We start from the raw sequence: 24,263 nt of genomic DNA, 5'->3' as shown, positions 1-24,263 counted from the left end.
AAAAATTAATTTTATGTATGTATTCTTTCCAAAATTATTCATCTTTGGTATGACAATAGTGTAATTAATACAATCTGCATTGTATCCTAGGTGAATATATCACAATTTATGATTTCCTTATTGTTGAACATTCAGGTTGTTTCCAAGTTCTCACGACTAAAGCGTAATGCTGCTGCTGTTCCTCTTCTGATGAACTATGGCCTGCCCTTACATTAGGTTCACAAGAGCAGGATTATTATTAAAGGTATAAATATCTTCATGATCTTTGATATGGTGAGTTGGCATAATGCAAGCAAAGCGTATTAAAAGTGTGAGTGATACATATTCTTGACCTAAGAGAATGGGACATTAAACCACGGAGGCAGCATCGCCAGACTGTTCATTCTGTGTTCACTCTGTAGGAAGCTCAGGTCATGGTTTGAGTATGTTCATTTTTCATCAACTTCTGCTCTCAAATCTTGGAGGCACATAATATCAACTTCCAACGCTGAAGATCACACATGACAAAGATTTAACCACAAAGACTGATTAAAATGTTATTATGAGAATATGAGTGCCATTTTCAGCTTATGACACTTGTCAATATCACTTAAACTTATAAAAGCCACATTCGTTTAAAAAGGCATTTGCAAGCAAAATAATTGTATTTTATTGAAAATTCAGAAGTTACAGTACTTTAAGACAGTTTTCTTCATATAATAAAGAAAAATAAGTTAAAAGAAAAAGAACTCAAGTGCAACGATAACTTAAGTTTTCAAACTAACAAAATCATTTTGAAAAACAAAAATCCACAGCTTAATTTATTCACGATATAAGCATGTAATTTCCTATCTGTTATCAAGAAAACTCTAATGGAATAATTTCTGGAGTGCTCTTTCAATGAATGCATTATCTTTCCGGACCCAATTTAAATGGTATATTCATATTAGTATCTAATTCACATAGATTACTGGTGTGTGTGTGTGTGTGTGTGTGTGTACATAAGGACTAGCTAATTTTAATATGAAATTTTAAGAATGAGAGTGAGTTGTCATTTATCAGAGGGCAATAAATAGCATTTCTAGTCATTTCTTAAGCATGTTTTCCTATCTTCTAGGTGGAAATCAGCCACTTTCATTAAGGCATTTAGCCGAGTGAGCACTAGTGGCATAAACAAGATAGTCCATAAGAAAGCATCACTTATTACAGTTGGCCACGTCATGTTAGGAAGTGTCTTATTCCACCTTTTAGATCAAAGTTCTCAAATTTTCTTAGGAAGGAGGAGGCTAGGTAATCCAAAATGAACAAAATACTCATTAAAAAAAAACAAAATTCATTTTACATGATCAACGGTATTTTCACCGATTTTTTTTATTTCTCAACAGAAAATATTCATTGAGCCACGGGTATGATTTTAAAATTATTATTTCCATTATCTTTATTCTGTACACTGTCCTTTTTAAATAAAGAAACAACTGAGGTGAAAACCTAATGTGGCTGTATACTATCATACACAAATGTACTTCAGATGCTGGGCTGACATCTACAGTGACCAAGTGCCCCAGGTAAGCTAGAGGCAGACCTGCACTTCGCCACAGCTAGAAATGGCACTAATGTGGAACTTTAATTAATAGCCCAGTTAATATTTGTATAGTGCTTTGCGGTTAGACAGCTTTCCTGTAACTATTCTGAAAATACTGAATGAAATTAGGCCCTGTTAGGAAATTTACAACATGCACATTGCATAAAATGCCTATAAAAATGTTAATTTAAGTGCACTGCTTAGGTGGGAGGCAGAAATGGTTTTAATAAAGGTGAATCCAGCAAGGACAGAATTAAAACATGATGTGGCATTTGCTAATACATCGCAGTCTTTTATTTGATAACATAATACCAATTGGTCTTTACCTAGGGAAAACAAACCCTAATTCTTATTTAATTGTGCAGAAATCTGACCATGTGGGGAAAAGAAGAGCCTCCGATACGAAAGGTCTGAAAGCCAGCGTTCTGACAAGTGGACTCTGGAGCTGGGAAAACCCTTTCGAATGTAGGGTGCTGATGATGACTGGCTTAGAGCAGAGGTCAGCAGAGGTGAGTAAAGCTCTCCTTTCTCTCCCCTACCTCAGTGGTGGAAAGGCCTCTCAGGCACCTGACTCACTTTCAGAGAGGAGGGTTTTTTACTGCAGTGGCGGGTGAAATGCTGAAGTCGCCCTAGCCATCATGTAACGGACCTAGACATCAAGTACACAATTTGACAGGTAGGTGCAACCACTCTCATTTTTCCAGGCCCCCAAATAAAAGCAACAGCTGTTCTAATCAAAATATCTTCTCCAAAAATCTTTTGAAACGTTGTAGCTTGTTAAAACTAAATTTTCAGAGGAAAAATATGACACTGATTTTTTTGCAAAAAATATGCTTCATCAAAAATCCTTAAAGAAGAGTGCATATATCCTTTACATCTAAATAGTTTCTTGTTAAGAATTGGGACTAGTCTCTCCCTTTTTAGCCCCTCTTTCACCATCTCGACTTTCCTCTCATATTTAAAGTGTTGATCACTTAGTGAACGAAGTACTAGATGTCGATTCAGCACTCGCTACAATAAGGAAGCCTGGCTGATAATGCACTCAACGTTCTGTTCATGCTAAAATTCATTTATTGCTATAATCAACTATTCGAAATTCACTGAATTTGATAAGGAAAATAAACAGGTCAAAGTATAAAAATAAAATTTCATGCATAGACTAGAAATATCTGAAGATACCTGGCAAAGTAATAGTGCTTTCTATTAAATAATGGTTTTCAAGTCATTTTATACCAAGTTATACATTTCTTTTAAAAAAAACCTAATTTATTCTTAGAAACACAACTATGTAACAGTTTCAATGACGATTACTTTTCCTGTAACTTCTTCCACATTCTCTCAGTGTGACTGAAAGCTCAACATAATAGATTTGATACAAAAGTGTCACAAAAAATTATCGGTGATATCTAATGTAAATGTTTAAAAAAACTTTGATTCTTATGAATTTGTACAAAAATAAAGCTTCTGAGACATTGTTAGAATTGTACTTGATGACTCATTAATGATGTAAAGCAAAAAAATACTTGAGCTAAGTTCACATTTACATATAAAAATATATGTAATATATACTACAGTGATCTTGACGATATCTTGTAGTATTACAAATTACCAGCCTGATTAAAAATGTTTTAATGTATGAATTTTTTAAAAAAAATCAAGATTCCTAATGTTTTAAACTTAAAAGTTTTCATCCATGTCAACTGAGCTTGTTTTCATTAATAACTGGGCTTGACAAATATGAATACAAGGTATTTCTCTGCAAGAAACCTGGAGTATCTCAATATTTAGTAGACAGTCTATTATTGCCTTGATTTTTCCTCAGTATAAATTTCTGTTTTTTGTTAATTCTGCCCATTCAGACTGATAAAAGGCTATAATCAGGAAAGCCACAGGCTGCAAATAATACACAAATCCTGTATTTTGTCAGATACCTATTTCCTGCCATTAAGAAAAACGGTGCCTACAATCCCTAGAAAGAGAAGAAATAATGAGAGTTCCAGCCATAGACAGAATGGCTGGGCACCTCCAACTCACCAGCAGTTAAACCAGAAAGTGCTTTCTATTCTCTAAAACAAACAAACACTTTCTTTCTCTTGTTTAGGTTTATGTACCGGTAAGGCATCCTTTTCAGAGTTCTCTGATTTTATGCTCAGGTCACATATATTACTAAAAGATCACTGGCTTTCTGAGCTTTAAAATATAATTATGTAGATGCAACACTAAAGGCTAAACTGAACATACTTTATTTTTCTTGGATGTGATGTGAAAAATAAAAAATCTTGGACTGAGGTAAAAAGATCAGATTCTCTTGCTTGATCTCAAAGCTAAGTGGTCTTGACCAAGTTACTTACCCTTTCTGGACATCAAGGGAATTGTGTTGGATAACCCTTAAAGTCTCTTCCAAATGTGACTGAGACACTAAATCAGGATCTCCACAGCACCTCATAATTTTCATTGTGCAGGTCAACTACCATCATAGAATGGTGTAGAACAATTCTGGTTTAGGGATTTCTGATGCTTACATTAGAGTTTTCTATCCTTGCAAGGGTGATTCGTAAGTATTTGGCTTTCTAATAAAAACACAATTGAGATATTTTTACATTATACACAAAGTACACTTTAACATTCACCGAGATGGTCTGAAGATTTTTGTGAACTATGTCCTTCTCTGATTCTCTTATTGTTGGAACTTTGTTCTCTCCTCAGCTGGGTGGGGAAAGAGGAGCATGGGCGTAAAAGAGAATCTTGGTTAGAGTATTTCTGATTGAATGAAGAATAATGGAAGTCTTTTTATTCTTTAATTCTTCTACATTTTAATTTACAGTATTTTCAAAACTAACATTTTTTGAAATTATTAATACTCAAAACAAAGACTCTGTCATAGTTTACCACTACTGGTAAAGAATTACAGTTTACTACTGAAATGTCATTATTGTGCCAAAAGAAAAGAGAGTTTGGCTCTAATTTTAGACATATGGCAATGGACTCTACCAGTTCTTATTTTAATAATTTTCAGAACTGAGACAAAAGGAGAAGACTCATAATTCTGCTTCCACTATTTCAACCCAGACATAAAGCATGTTGAATTCAAATTTAGAGGAGGACTTTGTGGAGTGCCAGCTCTAACTTTGGGAGTAGGATAAATAATTTCTTCAACTGTTACATATGTACCTAAGAAGAAACCAACAACACCAGTGAATGCTATAGAAATATTTTTCAGGATCATCCATATATTGTAGTGTTCCTTAGAAAATGTAAGAATTTCAACCAAAGGTGGCAGGATCAGAGCCAATGTGCTGCTGCTCACAGCTCCAACGAAGGAAATCACAATGTCTAAACGAGGAATCAGAATTGCTCCAGCACCTAGAAAATGAAAATACGTATTTTCTTTATTTAAATATATACTGCTTAAATGAGCACTAAATGTAGATACATAAAACCTTGGATTGCAAGTAACTTGTTCTGCGAGTGTTCTGCAAGACAAGCAAACATTTCTAGTAAATTTTAACTTGATAAACGGGCGACATTTTGCAATATGAGTAGTACATGACACGGAATGTCACATGATCCCAACCGAGCCAATGGTTCTTGAAATTCACTTTGATATACAGGTGCTTTGGATGACAAGCATGTTTCCAGAATGCATTACGCTCGCAAACCAAGGTTTTACTGTATTTTCAATACTTCAAAATTAATGCAAGTAGGCACTAACTAAATTGCTGCCTGTTGAAGACTCTGTCAAACACACAAGGAAACCAAAACAGTGAGTGACATTTCTTGAACTGTGATTTTTCAACAGATTTTCTTACGTAAACAACTTTCATAACTTTTCTACTCTACTTTCTTTTATAACTTTTCTAAATTATTTCAAAATGAAAAATGAAAACAAAATAATGTACTACTACTACTGTCGACAGGATTTTCTTCCAAACTATTGGCAAATTTCTGAAAGTTCTGATCTTGCACTTTCTTGACCTCACTTACCCTCATCATAACAAAGGTATCAACAGAAGGTCTGTAAAAACTAAGACCCCTACTCCTGCTTCAAAATGTCCTAAAATGGTTCACTGAACGGCTTGCTGAGGGTCTGGAGCAGCTAGACAACGGAGTCTGCTCACACGTACCCCGTGACATGCCCTGCCACCACGGAGGACTCCACCCCCAGAGTCCCAGCTTTGAGGACCCCATCGAGGTCTGTGCCGGCTCTCCTTAACTTGTCTCCTAAAGCTACCATTTTTTTTTATCCCTCTCTTTTTATTTTTAAGTTTATGTACTTTTGCTTTCCTCATTTCTAGTCTCTCTGTCTCCTGCCGACCTTTCTGTGGTGTGTATATAATTTAACTTGGGCTCTTTGCAATGAAGTCTTCAGGGTGCAGCCTACTAGTTTCTCCACTTCTTAATTTTTAGGTTATGGGTGTTTTTTTTCCTTCCCCTATTCTTTTTGTGGCTCTCAATGTTTTCCAGGAGGACATGGGATTAGTTTGGAACTACTAGGTTTCTCGGAAATATCTGTTATTTCCTATTTAAATTCTTTTGAAAGCTAAAACCAAAAATTATTTTGAAATTATAAACCTAGCCTCACACCTAGAGGACTGAAGTGTAGCAAAGTTTCTTAAATAAGATAAATGACTTGGAAGAAGTTGAAACTCTAAACTGGAAATGCTTCATAGAGTAGATTCCCTGTGGAACGGACGCTTGCTACATTCTCTTAACATTTTTCTCAAGGGCACTATAAGCATAACTCCCAAACACAATTAAGACCTCACAAATTTCAGTGACTACATCCGTTTCATGGAGACACATTTCTACCTATTTATAGCAGACGGCAGTATAACAGACTGGCTGGATAAGCATGACCAGAACAGAGCCATCTGAAGAGGCTTTCTTTTTGGAATTCATCTTTCCTCATTAATGTTTTTCAATAATCCAGCTGTTACTAGGAAAAATCAAGTGAAATATGGCTGAAAAAGCATATGGATGAACACTATAGGTTTTTAAAATCTATTCAGACATTTATCAAACACTTTTGATCATGAAATTTATCAATTAGCTGAAGTCATCCTTTAAATGTTATATAATTGGGGCACCTGGGTGGCACAGTCGGTTAAGCGTCCAACTCTTGATCTCGGCTCAGGTCATGATCTCACAGTTGGTGAGTTTAAGCCCCACATCGGGCTCTGTGCTGATGGCATAGAGCCTGCTTGGGATTCTCTCTCTCCTTCTCTCTGCCCCTCTCCGCTGGTTTGTTCCCTCCCTCTCTCTCTCTCTCAAAATAAATAAACTTAAAATAAATGTTATATAATCAGTGGATACACGCTAGTAAAAAACGGCTTGAAGTTTTATTTTATAATGCTATTAGTAGACAAGGAAGATAAACATGTACACTTTAGGCAAAATCAATATATAAACACTCAAAATCACAGAAACAAAGGATAGTCTAGAATATGGGCAATTTATTCATTACAAATATTTACTATAGGATTACTGTAAATAGGCTGCCCTATGTCCTTTATAGACAGGTATTATGAGTAGATCTATTAAAAACCAATTAAGCTTATTCACTATTTGCCAAAACTACAGTATAGAGAAAAAGAAAGTATCTTTAAGGCACAAAGTTTCCTCTCATAAAAAAAAAAAAAAAAAATCCTATTTTAAGTCCATTCTTGACAACTGTAAGGTGAAAAAAGATGTATCAGAGAAAAAAACAAAATACTTGATATTTAACAACAAAACTGTAAGAAATACTCCAGCACATAAATTTTAATCACACAAATAATTAATGGTACTCCCCAGATACCTCCTGACTCTAAGATAGAATATGAGGTTACAAAATCGTATCTTTCCTCACCTGAAGTGGCACCTAACTTAAATGAAAGATTTTAGTGTATCTTCTCTAGTATTCTACAAATTAGTAAGATTTCTATTTTTTGGTGCTTTGTAGTCATAATCTCCTAAAACCAGAAAGCATGCTCCCAAAGCAAACTTTCCAAAATAAAAATAGTAGAAAGATCAATGAATTGGATAATAACAAAAATAAATAGTATTTAGCATATTTTACAGATTCAAGTCAAACATGGAATCAAAACATTGGTCTCCATGTTCATTACAATTCAAAACTTAACAGGTTCTTTCTATAGATGTGCTCTTAAAGTAAAAAGTACCTGTTGTAGTCGATGGTGGCCACTGGCCAGCTTCTACTCACTCTTCTCCCTCACCTGTGAGATGCCTCTATAGCAAGTAAGGTGCCTACAGGAAACAGCTAGGATGAGTCTGACCCATCTTTCCAAGCTTTTGAGTTCCATAAGAAGATACTTTGAAATGATGCTTCAAATGCTAAATAGAGCCTTGGACAAACCAATGCAACCCAAGCTGATAAGCCCACTACTTTGAAGGCCAATCCTACAAACCCAGATTCGGTACTTGGAAAGGATTATGGAACACTGATAAGTTATTCAATTTTCAAAGCACCTCCAGCTGAGCCTCCACTCTCACTGCTAGTGGTGAACAGCCTGCTCTGTGGACACGTTGAGGTCCCATCAGCTGTGTACACATTCATCAGCGAGGAGCCTGCCCCAAAAGCTTATCAAGTGCTCTAGAGAACAGATGAAAAACAGTCCTGCCATGAATATCAACTGGCCTTTACCAGGATGTGCCCAAGACTCAAATGAAGTTCAGCGTCCAATGGTGTGTCCCAATGAAGTAGAAGGGAACACTACCTGGTCTGTGTTCTCTTTGTCCAAAGCGTGCTGTAAATATAGCCCTCATATACCGTTCAATAGCTTTCACTATTTTTAACTAAAAGACAGAAGCAGGAAAGAAAACTGGCAACTCTCTGTGCCATGAACTCAGCTCTTGAGAAAAAGCCTGTGGGTTTTGGGAATAAAGTCATGGTAGCGGATATGAAGTGTGCTCTGTGCTTCAGCAGACGGGCAGCTTCCACATAACAATGGCAGCCAATGTGCAGAAATGGATGGAGTTCTCAAAATATCAGAAGTGTTAAATCCCGTTAATGTTTTCCTCAAGCTCCTTCAAGTGAACTTCAGTAATTTAAAAAAAAAAAATTTTTAACGTTTATTTATTTTTTAGACAGAGAGAGACAGAGCATGAACAGGGGAGGGTCAGAGAGAGGGAGACACAGAATTCGAAACAGGCTCCAGGCTCTGAGCTGTCAGCATAGGGCCCGACGTGGGGCTCGAACTCATGGACCGCGAGATCATGACCTGAGCCGAAGTCGGCTGCTTAACCGACTGAGCCACCCAGGCGCCCCGAACTTCAGTAATTTTAAAAGGAGATATACTCTCAGAACTTATAGTCTTACATCTATATTAAAAGGACTTTTACTGAAATCAGTCTTTTTATGTAGTAGTCAAAATATCAATAAAAACAATGTGTAAGAAATATTTCAAATGTCTTAAAATAATTTTTTCCTACTGAATGTTTTATTAGTCATTGGAGTAAGGGCTTACTGAATTCATTCCTCAGTGTGATTTTTAATGATTATTGTTGATACAATTCACTTAAATGATTACTTTGGAAAACAGGTTTCATCTCTTCTTCCCAGCTTTGCTTCTTCTTTACATCTAGGCATAAGATCCACCCCAAATTGCTCACTGCAATTATAAAGTCGCCTCGAATTTCTAGCTCTCCCGTTTCTCTCACCTTGAATGGGCCAAGATGGTTTTCTTCCACAGAAAGCTGACCCACTTCTAATGGGTCATTCTAGGTCTAGGCAATCCCATTAGTTAGTTCAGTGTTATGGTCATCTTATATTTGTGGTTACAATAATAATGGTGACAATAATAAATGCTGGCTACTTTGTTAATATTCTTGAACTCTATAAAAATGCCATTAAGGAAATCTTCATTTCAAAGTTGAGGAAAGAGGGGTTTAAAGATGCTATGTAACTTGCCTAAAGACACCAGCAGGTGAGTGGTAGGTTTCAACCACCAGGTCAGTATGACCCCAAAACTCATGCTATTTCTAGTATATCACTGTACCACAATCGAGTTTCTTCTCCACAGGTCTCCATTTTTAATGCTTTCTGGTGGAGGCATTTTATATTGTGAAACCTCAATACAAGATTATATATTCCTTCAAATAATATAAATTAACCACTGAAATAATTAAAGACCAAAACAAAATAAAATCCATTTCTATAGGTAGTCTTAGAGAATCAAACTGTTAAATACACAAAAGTTAGTGGAAATAAAAAACCTGAGGAAAATGAAAACCGATGTAAAATGTGTATGAACAACATAAGGAGTCCCTTATGCATCTGATTTAGATATATTTTAATCACCATTGATGTAGTTTTCAAAATAATAATTTGAGTAGTTCTTTTAAGTATGATAGGATCTGGTTTGTGTTTTTCTTATATAGTGGTAGAACAACAGAATTTTAACTCAAAAAGTATCTCAGCGAGGTGAATGAATTGTTTTTAACATATTAAAAAATATAACTTAAGTAGCATAATTATAAGCAATTCAACAAGAAAAATTATGATATAAATATGTAGTAATACTTACATGTAATACTAACCAAGAGGGACCTTACTGCAAATTCACAGATTTGTTTCCATTTAGCATGAAATTTGGATGTGATCACAGGGATGATGATCTCTGCCGGAACATAGAACTGAATTGAATATGTCACAAAGATGCCAAAGGAATATAGAATTTTCACTGATTGATATAACCTGTTAAAAGAATATTTCAAAATTCAGTTGATTCTTTTCCCCTCAGATTTACTGAGGTATAAGTGACAAAACTATAATATATATAAAGTGTAAAACATGACTTGAGTATACATTGTGAAAAGAGTCCTGTAATTGAGTTCATCAACACATCCGTCACCTCACATGTTTGTCTTTTTTCTTTCTTTTTGGTGAGAACACTTCGATTCTACTCAGCAAATTTCAGTTAAACGCTACAGTATTATCAACTATAGTTACCACATTATACATCAGATCCTTAGAACTTCTTCATCTTACAAGTAAAAGTTTATACCCTTTTGTCAGACTCTTTTTCCCTATCCACCACCCCCTAGGAATCTGGCTTTCTTCCTTTTACCTTCAATGTTAGATAGGTAAGAAATTAACAGAAACGTAGGCCAGTATCTTACTAATTAAATGCTTTTTTATCAAAAAAAAAAAAAAAAGCTAGCTGATCTCTACTAAATTTCTAGATGATGTATGGATAGTTCATTTTGACAAGCCTAGAGAGCTTGAATGTGGCAATGCAAAGATTTCAGAATATTGCTGGAAATATTTCATTTTAGGCTAAGCCAATGTTTAAAAAAATTTTTTTAACATTTATTTTTGAGAGAAAGAGACAGAGTGCGAGCTGGGGAGGGCCAGGGAAAGAGGGAGACACACAATCCAAAGCAGGCTCCAGGCTCTGAGCTGTCAGCACAGAGCTCGACGTGGGGCCCAAACTCCCAAACCGTGAGAACATGACCTGAGCCAAAGTCAGCCACTTAATCGACTGAGCCACCCAGGCGCCCCTAAGCCAATGTTTTAAAGGCTAGGCTGTGTCTCATGAAGACCTAATGTCTTTTCTTAACTTTCTTTTAAAAACTGAGCATACTGTTTGTCTTTGATATCTTATTGATCTATATATAGAAGAAAAACTTCACATTGAACTTTGAGTTATGCTTCTCCTTGCTTAAAAATCTTGGTATGTATGTCATTAGTTGCAGAAATGTCATCATTCTTAGGTCCACAAGGAGGGCATCTAAATGGTTTCAACTTGCAAAGTCCTCTAGATTACACAGGAATCCCACCTATATAAAAGTTACATTAATAGGGAAATAGAGTTATTAGGCTGGGTTGATGCCCAGTGCTTCAAAATAGCACCACAAGTTTTAGTTTTATAAGTATCTTTAGAATTTCTACATTGTAGATGGTGTCTTGTCAAAATCAGTATACATGTCCCTATAGAGACTTTGGTTAACTACCTTTTGTCTGGACAAAGAACACTTTTTAAATGTTGATAATGGCACACAGAGAAAACTAGAATCATAGGACTCAGAACATTATAGAATCTACTCTCTTAGGTTACAGATAATAAAATTATGTGTTGTGTTTTTTTTAAATTTTGAATATTTTGCAACAAAATTAAAAAAAAAACAATTGCTCTTGTATTCTTTAAAGAAAACAAACAAACTGGAGAGGAGACCATGGATAGAAAGTGCCGCAGCATTAACACACGTCCTCTTTAGGCAGAAACATCATTGATAGCCCCAATCTTCCCTTTAGAGCTCTGCTTTCCCACCTGCAAGGCCTATGCACAGGGAAGAGTGTTTCTTCCTTAGGAGAAAAAATACAATCATTTTAAAGGGATATAAAATATTCCACTTTTGGTACAGAAAGTCCTAAATATTAATTAGGCTTTAAGCTTATTTCTGATGTCTTAAGACTTATAGTAAAGATTATCAACAGTTCTCTAAACTGTGGCCAAGCAAGAGGGAATTCATAAGTCTCCTTCTATAATATATGCATCATAGGAAGTAAGAGGAAAGAAAAACAGCTGAGTAGGAATAGCTTTGAAAATACTGCAAACAACATAATTAAAGAAAGAAGGAGCTCCTTAGGGCTAGCAACAATAAAATGTTAATATTAAATGCTTTCAGGATATATTTCTCAGCTTGAGGCTTGAGATTTAAATATAAACGGTCAAATTACTGCAATGTACAGAATAAAGACTCCTGCTTCATTTACTCTGATATATAATTATAGACAATTAAATAAATATTCTTACCAGTTTATTATTAAAACATTCCTTTTGTTCTAATAATCTTTTAACTTATATGTTTTTAACAATATATTTTAAAATACATCTATGCATATAGGTATAATTACTTTTCTATTGATTTAAAACAAGTTATACAGGCTAAGGATCTGGTTATTATTAATGCCAGTCAATAATACTGATTATATGCAAATATTATCATTTGGTATTACACAGAGTACAAATGGGAAATAAAATGATATGAACCTTTTAAAGGCTAGTATACTTCCAATTATCAACCACAGAAGAGTAATACAGAAATAAGAGTGTTTAAGAAAAGCACTGCAGTCTTTTAAAATCAATTGTTCCATTTTTACTTCTTTTCTGTTTTAAGAATCTACTAGTTTCTGTTTGACATCTATATTTTCAATCACCCTAAACTTTTTCTCTCATCATCTTTTCTACAGGTATTACCAACCTTTGTTCTTAATTTGGTTGTAAGCAGGCATCTATGTACTAAGTTTTAGAAATGAAGAGTTGAAAGAACAATCTACTCTAAAACTGTATGTCCAAAGGACAAAAAACTTTCTTAAAGTTATAGGAAGTTGTTTTGAAGATACAGAAGAATGTAAACAACTTTTAAATAACATTTAATGCACATTAAAAATTACCATGAAACTCACTGCCAAAGTTCTTGAAAGTTAGAGACCATGTTTTATTCTTCTCTGTATATTCTTAGCAGGTGGCAGATACCCATTAAGTAAATATTAATAATAAAAAATGGGTATGGATAGGTAATTCTTAGAAACTATATCTATTCAATATCACAAATAAAAATACTTCAAAGAATAAAATAATTCTTGCTTGAAAAAAACACTATACTGGTAGCAAAGAAATTTAATATCTCAGTAAAAAACATAAGTGTGTGTTTTAAATAATTACTTTGCAGTCAATATATGAAATCTATGAAATCAGATTATGGGGCAACTAAATGTTCCAATGAAAACACTAGTTTTAAAAGCACAGCATTTCAAAATGTGCAATGCTTCTACTCTTTTCCCCACATTGGCTAATAAATCAAAACTCACCCTAAATTTACAGATACGAATATCTTAAAATTTTTGAAAAGCCAACCTGGGATATAAACTGCCGACTGACTGTCTTTCTCTCAAGGCTGACTACAAAGCTACTCCTGGGATGACTATGATAATTCACTTTCCATCCCAGACCCTTGGTAATACTCAGGTTAAGAATCTGAGCTTAGTTCTGGGGTGCCTGGGTGGCTCAGTCAGTTGAGTGTCCGACTTCGGCTCAGGTCATGGTCTCACTGTCCGTGGGTTCAAGCCCTGCGTTGGACTCTGTGCTGACAGCTCAGAGTCTGGAGCCTGCTTCGGATTCTGTGTCTCCCTCTCTCTCTGTCCTTCACCTGCTTGTGTTCTGTCCCTCTCTCTGTCTCTCAAAAATAAATAAACATTAAAAAATATTAAAAAAAAAAAGAATCTGAGCTTAGTCCTGTTAAGAAGAGACAAGTCTGAGGACTAGCTACAACCCTTACCAAGAACCTCACCTCATGCTAAGCTGAAAACTAAGACAAGGGTTATTTACTCTTCACAACTAGACTGAATAATGTAAACCACTCAACTTTTAGAGCATATTCACTAAACTAAGTATCACGAGGAAGAGATTTTTCATCTGTTCACCACTAGTTCCTGGAACAATACCTAGTACATAAAAGGCATACAATTAAGTATCTGTGAGATGCCCTTCATTTTGAATTTAATATAATTAATAACAGTCATTCTGATGAGGAAAGTCAGAGGCAGTTTGGGCAGGCCAGGATTCCCAGTTACAAGCAACTTTAATATTGCAAAAAGATAATTAAATTTGTCACAGAATGTTGACACCCATTAAAACAAAAGTGTAATGAGGAAAAAAAAAAAGAATTTCTGAGGGAGAGGACAGAGGGATTAGTCTAGGATACATGAATCTTATTTTTCCAGTTTTCTTAAATTTATTTCTCTTACTGCTTTTTTATCGTGCCCTTTGGTGAGTCCATTCCTGCCTAAATATTTTCACCGTAGGTAACAAGCTCCTCAGAGTTCAAACCACTGATTGCCTGGTAGGATCCATTAAGACATGGCTTGATTACCTGCCATTACTTGTCAGCTTTATTTCCCAGAATATTCATGTTCATAGCTTGGGTATGCTACAAACATGGGCTTAGACTTGGGGTTTGTTCTGTTTGGGGAGGAAAATGAAGTACCAGTTCAATTATCTTAATAAATCAAAATGCCTGCCTTATGCCTTCCCTGTTCTTATATGGTTCTTCTGTATTTTTTAAAAATGTTTATTTATTCATTTTTGAGAGAGAGAGAGAGAGAGAGAGAGAGAGCATGAATAGGGGAAGGGCAGAGAGAAAGAGAGAGAGAGAATCCTAAGCAGGTTCCACTCTGTTGGCACAGAGCCTGATAAGGGGCTCGATCTCACAAACCATGAGATCATGACCTGAGCTGAAATCAAGAGTTGGATGATTAACCTACTGAGCCACCCAGGTGCCCCAATTATTCTTCTCTATTTTTTTAACTGAATTTTTCCTATCCAATACATGCTTCAGAAAGAACGCCACATGCGGGACAGCAGAAGCACCTTACTGCTTCTCAATATTTGTTTGTATGAAAACCTAATACCCTTGATATTTAGTGGAAGTGCTATGTGTGCTGAATGAATAACATGTGAATTTATTCTAGGCCAGGATTTTTCAAACTCTAATCAGGAACCATTAAAGGGGCTATGATATCAATTGGGTGAGTTGAGTTGTGAATATGTTTTTTCCTAATATATAGACTGGAATAGAGAATATCACAGGGGACACTATGCAGAAAATATGTGTTTTTATTTAGCCTTATACTTATTTCAGTTATTTACATGTGTGTGGGTGGTGTGTACCACAAAAACGCATATACACGCAGACGCACATACACTTATTTCTATGATCGTTTTTCTATAAAACATTTTCCTTTCTTACTATAGGTTCTAGTTTGAAAAGTTAAAAAGCCACTAACTGGAACCAAATAAGAAGGCACAGTAACTATGCTGGGGAAAAGGTGAAGGGGTATGGAACAGACCTCGTGTTTCGGGCTAGTAAAAAGCAAGCAACATAACAAAAGTGAACAAAGGAAACCGCAACAAAGAGAAAGACGTTTGTTCCTATGATGTATATACCATCACTCAGAAGGACACAGTAAGACAGAACCCACATAAATACTCTGTGCGATTTTAAGTCCTCTTGTGAACTTGTTCTACCACCACTGATGCTCAAATCTCCACACCTTCCCTTATAACATTGACTAGAAATCTTCACCTGATGGCTTACATTCCAGAAATTGCTATTAGAGGAGGTAGAGAGACATGTAATCTAGGAAGATTTTACAATGAATGTGGCATCCATGCTCCAACATAAATACTGTTCGTCTGCCAAATTCCACATTCCAGTATTTTCTTCAGGCTAATTTCATGCACACTTTTCCTATTTAGGACCTCCTTGATGGTAAGAAGAGTCTATAAGTTAAAGTAGTACACAGCAATTTATGTCAACCCCTGGGACCACGGTGTGAAGAACAGAATCTACATAAAGTGATATGAAAAATTCTTCCTATCGATCCAGACAAAAAGAAACATCCTTTTATGGCCTGTGTAATGTTATCATGGTGGCTTCACTTGTATAGTGTTTTTAAATCAAAAGGTTATTTCCTCTTGGTTATTTTGCTTGCAACTGCACTGTGCCTTTGCTCTTCAGAGGACACATTCCTTCCTGGGTGGCAGTGTGCTGGGGGTTCTCAGAGGATGGGCTAAACACAGCGGGTCGCTCTGAAGTACCAGTTTCAAAGGTTTTTTGGAGGGAGAACTATTTTTACAAAAAGCAACATCAAGATTATGATTATGGAAACAGAGCAGGAGCTGATACTATGCTTGAGGCAGGCTACTTGGGCAAGTCTATTCTCAAGACTCCCAAGGGAACACTTTTGTCTTTTTCTCTCCACTGTTAATTGGGTTACGTTAGTGGAAGTCTTGGAAAAACACTGCTAAAACATCACTCAACTAGGACTAGTAGTGGTGCCTTGGTTATATTATCAGGTAATATGGGAAATGCTATTAAACCTAGATTCCTATTTAGCAATCATTTACTAAGGGCCTCTTAAATGCTGAGCAGTGTGCTAGATCACGGAGATACATCATCAGCCTAAAAGATGAAGGGTTCCTGCCCTTACAATGCTTATATTTTAGCTCAATTATCATCTCTAAGACACATTCTTTGCTTAAAAATCTAAATGTGATCCACTGAACAATACAACTCATAACTAGTTTTAAAAGATGTCTCCTCAAACAATAAATAGTTAATAACCTGGAGCCTCTCTAATTCATACTTTATCCCGGGGCTGCTTTCTAATTCAATATTTTCTTGTAGGAATACCCATTATGAATTCTGACAATGTAAGTCACATGACATCAAAAGCCCTTTACAGCTCCTCATAGCTAGCAGCTATGGGTTCCCTAGGCTCTTAAGACAGCCATCCGCTTTTATACCGACAGTAATGAGTACACTGCACCTTCTCGGACTTCCTAGGCCTGTATCGTCCTAAGCACAGGGAAGGAAAGGAAAAGACTCATACAGAGCACAACAAGAAAGAAATCTTAGATATAATCCCATGATCATTCCGGTCCAAACTCCTCCTTTTACAGAAGACTATCACTATAACAAAACAAGCATCTCCTCAGCAGTGTTTCTCAGTCTTGACTATTATCTTAACTGTCCCAGCTGCAAAGACCATAACGAAATGGACAGTAGGCCACACAAGGCTTATCTCCACAAGGAGAAGGAACTACCTAACACAACTTCTCTAAAGGTGAATAGCATATCTTCACTTGCTTTCTGTTTCTCCCAGATCTTTGTTTCTTAGGATACGTGTAACTAGCCTTTCTTCTAAATGAAAAGTGGGTGACTTAGCTAAGCTTTCTTGAATAGAAATGATGATGCAATGGTCCCTTTTTAATCAAGACTTGCAACTAATTCTGTTCTAAGGGTAAAGCCATAGCAATTAGGAATAAGGTGAGAGCAGGAAGGGGATGTGGAAAAAGGGAAGGATTAAATAGAACTATTGCAGGGACAGTATCGCTCCCACAGGATTTAGTGAATACCAGAAGCATTCCCTACTCATCTTTCCCACTGTTCCTTCACCCTGCTCTTAACTCTCTGGGGACAGAAACATCTGAACTTGATGTGCGTGCTCCCACTTCAGTCCCTTCTCTCTGGGAAGAATTCTGAGATTGTTTCCACCTATATTTTAGTTTTGACATTGAAAGTCGTCAATTTTATTTATAAAAATTCTTAACAGTTATTTATCTTTTTTTGAGAGAGAGAGAGCGAGCAAGCATAAGCAGGGGAGAGGCAGAGAGAGGGAGACAGAAGATCTGAAGCAGGTTCTGCGCCATGAGCACAGGGCCTGATGTGAGGCTTGCACTCTCGATCATGAGACCATGACCTGAGCTAAAATCATGAGTCAACCACTTAACTGACTAAGCCACCCAGGCACCCCCGTCTAAAATCATTCTTAAGATTTATTCTAAATATTATTCTAAGTGCGGAAAGATATCACTGTTTTCATTATATGGTATCTGAAAAGAGGACCTATGATACCATAATTTTTAGCTTGATTCTTATATTAAGCTGTTTAAGCTGCTAGTCCATATTAAATTGTTACAAAAGAGGCGTATTTGGAGGAAACAAAATTATATAATCAACTATAATGTAGGTTAATAAAATAAATGCTTAAAATTATATATCTTGTTTGTAGTCCTGTCTCTAGCCTGAAACAAACGTATAACATTTGAAACAACATGCTTCCATCTTGAAATACATTTATAAAATGGGTCATGGCTAAAGCAGAACTATAATTTTAAAAAATAAACACACTGCATGTGTGTCCCTTGTGCAGCCTGGAAACTATTCTAGGTATATTCTTTCTACCACAAATGGCTTCCTATATGCAATTGGTCTTACAAGATTTTCAACTCCAATAAAAACCCAGGACTTGTCTACTGAATGGTAGACAAACTCCCAAACTACAAACAGAAAGCCAGAGTATATAATATTTTAAAACATTTCAGGTTTCACAGACTTCTATCCAAGCAGCCTGAGCAGTGTGACATTAATTAAATCAGCAATTTAAAATTTAGTCTTTGTATTTATCAAAATTAAGGAGTTATCTTCCATTTTATAAATAAGGGTGCACGTCTACATGGTCATCACTAGCAATAGCTTTTAAAATCTCCAGGGACCAATCTCTGGAAGAAGGAAAAATCCTATATAATTCTTCATTTTGCAGAATACGGTTCTAATATTAAGATAACATTAAGATGCACCATATTATATTTTTATAATGTGTCCTACTTATGCTCTGAAAGGACTTGGGGTACGTACAAGATTAAAGCTTACCAGTAAAATAGTGAGGGTCATAAGTGATGGGTTATTTTATCAGGAACCCAGAGTGTTGGATTTTTTGGCATCAAGTACATGTATTACAATTTTTATTATAGTGAGTCCATATTAAAAGAATCCATGTTTTACTTTGATATTTTACTCAAATTTGGGATATCCTATAATTTTTAATCTTTTCAAAGAATCTCAAAAGGACCTAATAAATACTAGATGGTCTCTGAAGATTGTGAAATCACAATAAAATAAGAAATCACAAATAAGGTTATACAAATAAGGAAATCACAAAAAAATTTTAAATGTTTAAACCATAAATCCAAAAATACATCTTTGTCATCAAACATTGGTAAGCTATATTTATAGAGTATACAAGCTAGGATTAACAAAATGAGGTCCACCTACCACACATCCTGGGGAAGATTTAAAGTTATGCTGCCTTTAATTTCATCACGGAAACACATATATCCTAAAGTAGCTAATGTTACATACAAAGTTGTAACAATTCCCATGCCAATATTCAATGCTTGGGGGAAGCGTTTTGATTCTTTCATTTGATTTTCCAGTGGAAGGACCTACAAAGAGAATGTAGGTAATACAAGTCATTTAAAATGATCTGTCTTATATATACACAAGTATTCTGTGTTATATATACACAAATTAATCTTTCTATAGTTTATATGCAAATGTTACTTCCTTTTAAAAAACACATAATAAATTACTGAATATTTTTCTTGGTGTTATATATATTATTTACACTACAGATTTTTAAATCCTTAAAAAGGTCTGAAATCAGCTCTTACTAAGCAAACCTGTCAGGTTTTTGTAAGTAACTTCTTATTTTGGAATAACTTCAGATTTACAGAAAAGTTGCAAAGACAAACAAAAAACTCCCATACACCCCTGACCAGTTTCCCCTAATGTTAACATTTTATACTACTAAAGTAAATTTGTTACAACTAAGAACCAACATTGGTACATTATTAAACTCCAAATTTTTATTTGGATTTCATTAGTTTTTCCACTAATGTCCTTTTTCTGTTCCAGGGTCCCTTCCAGGATGTCACATTGCATTTTGTCACCATATCTCCTGTCTCCTTAGTCTTCTCTTAACTGTGATGGATTCTCAATCCTTTATCATTGTTCATCATCTTGACAGTTTTGAGGAGTACTGATTAGATATTTGGTATAATTTCTCTCTACTGGGGCTTGTCTGATGTTGCCTGATGTTTGTACACTGGGATTATAGATTTTAGAATAAGATACCACAGAAGTGAAATGCCCTTCTCATCACACATACTATCAACATGATTTATCACTGGTGAAATTCACTTTGATCACTTGGTTACGGCAGTGTTTGCCAGGTTTCTCTGCTTGTAAACGTCTTTTCTTCTTTCTCATCATACTCTGCTTGTTGGAAGCCAAGTCACTAAATGCGGCCCATAATTCAGGGACTGGGGGGGATTAAGCTACACCTCCCGGAGAGGAATACCTACATAAGTGATTTGGGAATCCCTCTACGTACAAATTTACTTAATTGCTCATTTATACTAGTATGCATTCATGTATATTGTCTTATACTTTGGGTATGAATCCAAAGCATTTATTTATTTTGTTGCTCATATTGTTCCAGCTTTGGTCATTGTGAATCCCATTAGGTTCTCGTATTCCTTGTAGTCCTTTGACATGCCTCTGTTCTTTTGTTTTTTGAGCACTTCCATACTTTTTGGCACTACAAAACGCTCCAGACTCATCTTGAATTTCCTGGTTTCAGCCCCAGAATCAGCCATTTCTCCAAAGAAATTTCGTTCTTTTGTTGTAGAATGGTACTCAGAAATCAAGATCTGGGTGCTGAGTGGGCTTGTAGTGACTGTGTATCTCTGCTAATAGGACTTCTTATCTGATGGTGCTAGGAAATACATGTGTGCATACTAACCTATGTATATTCATGTCATAAATGCTTCTGTATCCATGTGTATCTACTGTGTGTCAATTTTGTGAGATGAGTAAGTTATGTTTATTATGTAAAAAAACCTTTAAAAAAAAGAAAAAAAAGGCTAATTGAAGAGTTAAGCTACTTTAGGCAATTCTTCAGAGGTTCTGGACAGGTGATCTGATCATACAGTAAAAGACACTAAGAAATAATAACAGCAATTATTTACCAAGTACTTACGATTTGCCATTTTTTAGTTGATATAAAATTAGCATAGGACATTATATTAGTTTCAGATGTAGAACATAATAATTTGATATTTGTATACACTGCAAAGTGATCACCACATGTCTAGTTATCATCCATCATCGTACAAAATTACAATTTTTTTCTATAATGAGAACTTTAAAGATTTATTCTCTTGGCAACTTTCAAATATGCAATAAAGTATTACTGCCTACAGTTGCCATGCAAAATTTACAAACCTTTAGCTAGACTCACCAGTTAAAAAAGAGAGAGAGCACAAATAAAATCAGAAATGAAAGAGAAGTTACAACTGATACTACAGAAATACAAAGGGTCATAAGAGACTACAATGGACAATTATATGCCAATAAACTGAAGTAGGATAAATTCCTTGAAATATATAATTCCAAGACTGAATCATGAAGACATAGAAAATCTGAATAGAAAGATTACTAGTAAGGAGACTGAATCAGTAATCAAAAAAACTTCTAACAAACAAAAGTCCAGGACCAGATGACTTCACAAGCGAATTCTACCGAACATTCAAATAAGATTTAATACCTATCCTTCTCAACTTCTTCCAGAAAACTGAAGAGGAGGGAACACTTCCAAACTCACTTTACGAGGCCAGCATTACCCTAATATCAAAACTAGACAAGGACACCAAAAAAAAAAAAAAAAAAAAGAAAAAGAAAGAAAGAAAATTATAAGCAATATCCCTGATGAACACAGATGTAAAAATCCTCAACAAAATATTAGCAAACCAAATTCAATAATACATTAAAAGGATCATACGCCACAATCAAGTGGGATTTATTCCCGGGATGCAAGGAGGATTCAGCATCTACAAATGAATCAACATGATACACCAAATTAACAAAATGAAGGAAAAAAATCAAATGACCATCACCACAGATGCAGAAAAAGCATCTATAAAATTCAATATCCATTCATGATAAAAACACTCTACAAAGTATGTACACAGGCAACATTACTCAACATAATAAAGGCCACATATGACAGGCCCACAGCTAGTACCAACTCAACAATAAAAAGCTGAAACTTCTCTTCTAAGATCAGGAAAAGTCAAGGATGGCCATGCTCACCCTTTTGTTCACCTTAAGAGCTCCTTCAATTCCAAATGACAACCCTGCCAGGTAGAGTACTCCTGGTTATAAGTTTTTGGTTTGTTTGGTTTTTTTTCCTTTCAGCACTTTGAATATATCATGCCACTACCTTCTGTTCTGCAAAGTTTCTGCTGAAAAATCAGCTAACAGCCTTATGGGGGTTCCCTTATACGTAACAAGTTGTTTTTCTCTTGCTGCTTTAAAAATTCTCTCTTTAACTTTTGACATTTTAATTACAATGTGTCTCTGTATGGGTCTCTTTGGGTTCATCTTATTTGGAACTATCTGTAGACCTGCATGTCTGTTTCCTTCTCCAGGTTAGGGAATTTTCCAGCCGTTACTTCCTTGTTATTTTTTATGCCTTTTTTCTCTCTCCTCCTTCGAGGATTCCTATAATGCAAATGTTATTCTCCCGGATGTTATCCCACAGCTTCCTTAAACTTTACTTTTTCAAAGTTGTTTTTTTTTTTCTTTTTCCTGCTCCGTCTGGGTGAATTGCATTGCCTTGTCATCGAGGTCACTGATGAGTTCTGCTTCATCTGGTCTGCTGCTAAACCCCTCTAGTATATTTTGCAGCTCAGTTAGCACGTTCTTCAGCTTTGTGACTTCTGTTCGGCACTTATATTTTCTCTCTTTGTTGAAGTTCTCACTGTGTCAATCCATTCTTCTCCCAAATTCCATCAGCATCTTTATGACCATGATTTTAAACTCTTACCCACTAATAGATTACTTCTATTTCAGTAAGGTCTTTTTCAGAAGTTCTGTCTTGTTCCTTCATTTGGAACACATTCCTCCATCTCATTTTTCCTGACTTTTTGTGTTTGTTTCTGTGTATTAACTGAAACAGCTACATCTCCCAGTCCTGAAGGAGTGACCTTGTGTAGGAGATGAACTTCATCATTCAACCTTGACCTAGGTCTTGGCTGTCTCTTGAACCTTTGTGACTGTCTAAGCAGCCTGATTTAATCTTGAGAAGTTACAGTTGTTGAGGGTGTGCCAAGACCTGCCAGTGTTCCAGTGTGGGGATTTTAGTCAGTACTAAATTTCAGAACAGTTGAAAGCCAGATTCCTGGGCAGCAGCGTTTAAAGTATGGAAATATACAGTCTGTAGGGCTGTAATTGTTAACCCTGCTGGCCTCTAGAGTAGGAGATCTGGAGGGGTCCCCTGGATAACAGTTGCAAAATTGAGGCTTCAGACAACACTCTAAGCTCCTTTCTGGGAGGTACCACCAGGCTGTAGCAAGGCCAAGGGAGAGCACAAGACGGTGTCTCCCTGTGTTCCCTCAGAGTGCTTTGGTAGCCTCAAGATGCATGGCAAACCTGAAGCCTGTCGCTCAGGTTAAAGCTTCAGAACTTGTAAATAAGCCTTTTTTGCTGACAAACTGGAGTACATTTCAGTCAACTGTCTGTACAGCACCCTGGGCATGGCAGCCTACCAAGAACAGTCTTTCCCATTGTTACAGTCCCATGGGGCCCTGGAACATAAAACCTCCTAGCCACCAGGGCCAGGGATCAAGGGGTGTCCCCTGTGTGGACTACACTTGCCCACAGCCTTAGTATGGCAGGGGAATAGCACTGGGGGCAGGGCACACCCACCATTGTTAGCAAGGCAGAGGGAGGCTGCTGTGTTTTTGAGTGTCCTCCTGTGCCAGCATCACAGAGGGAGACTGCCAAAATGGTGCCCGCCAGTGCCTCCATCCCCAGAGAAAGTCCCAACATGTCCCTGCCTCTCCAGAAGATTCTTTAAGATTCACAAATGAAATCTCCTCCACATATAGCCTAGGCACTTTTCAAACTGCAGCTTTTATGCTAGGTTCTGGGGCAAGTGAGTCCATATGCGAGCCCTTTAAAAAGGAGTTTCTCAGATCCTACAGTCCTCTGGGTCCCACAGATGTAAGCCCCACTGGGGACTTGTCTCTCCAGTGCAGGTCTGAAGGGCTGGGATGCCTGATGTGGGTCACAAACCCCTTGCTCTTCAGATAAAAGCTCCCTATATTGAGTTGCTGCACTGGGAATGGGGTTTTTGGTGAAACCTCATCTCTGTCTCTCTCATCTGTCTTGATGGGGCCCTTTTATCCTCTGTTGTGGAGGAACTCTTCAGCTAGCATTCAGTTCTTCTTCAGGGGGATTATTCCATATGTGGCTGTTGACGTGGTGTGTCCTTGGGAAGGGGGGAGTT

General features: G+C 36.3%; 1 protein-coding gene across 2 annotated transcripts in view; it reads right to left on the bottom strand.

The window, feature by feature from the left end:
* Positions 1-1,832: 1,832 nt before the first annotated feature.
* Positions 1,833-24,263, bottom strand: part of SLC36A4 (solute carrier family 36 member 4) — a 49,753-nt gene continuing 27,322 nt past the window's right edge. For both annotated transcript variants that reach the window (XM_045483649.1, XM_045483650.1), the window contains 3 exons: positions 19,184-19,353; positions 10,087-10,256; positions 1,833-4,924 (listed from right to left, as the gene is read on the bottom strand). In XM_045483649.1, the coding sequence (XP_045339605.1) occupies positions 4,617-4,924; positions 10,087-10,256; positions 19,184-19,353 (648 nt within the window). In that variant the 3' untranslated portion in view covers positions 1,833-4,616. The remainder of the gene's footprint in view (positions 4,925-10,086; positions 10,257-19,183; positions 19,354-24,263) is intronic.

This window comes from Leopardus geoffroyi, chromosome D1, assembly GCF_018350155.1.
Source record: "Leopardus geoffroyi isolate Oge1 chromosome D1, O.geoffroyi_Oge1_pat1.0, whole genome shotgun sequence".
Taxonomy (NCBI): domain Eukaryota; kingdom Metazoa; phylum Chordata; class Mammalia; order Carnivora; family Felidae; genus Leopardus; species Leopardus geoffroyi.
This window is presented reverse-complemented; position numbering and strand designations above follow the sequence as displayed.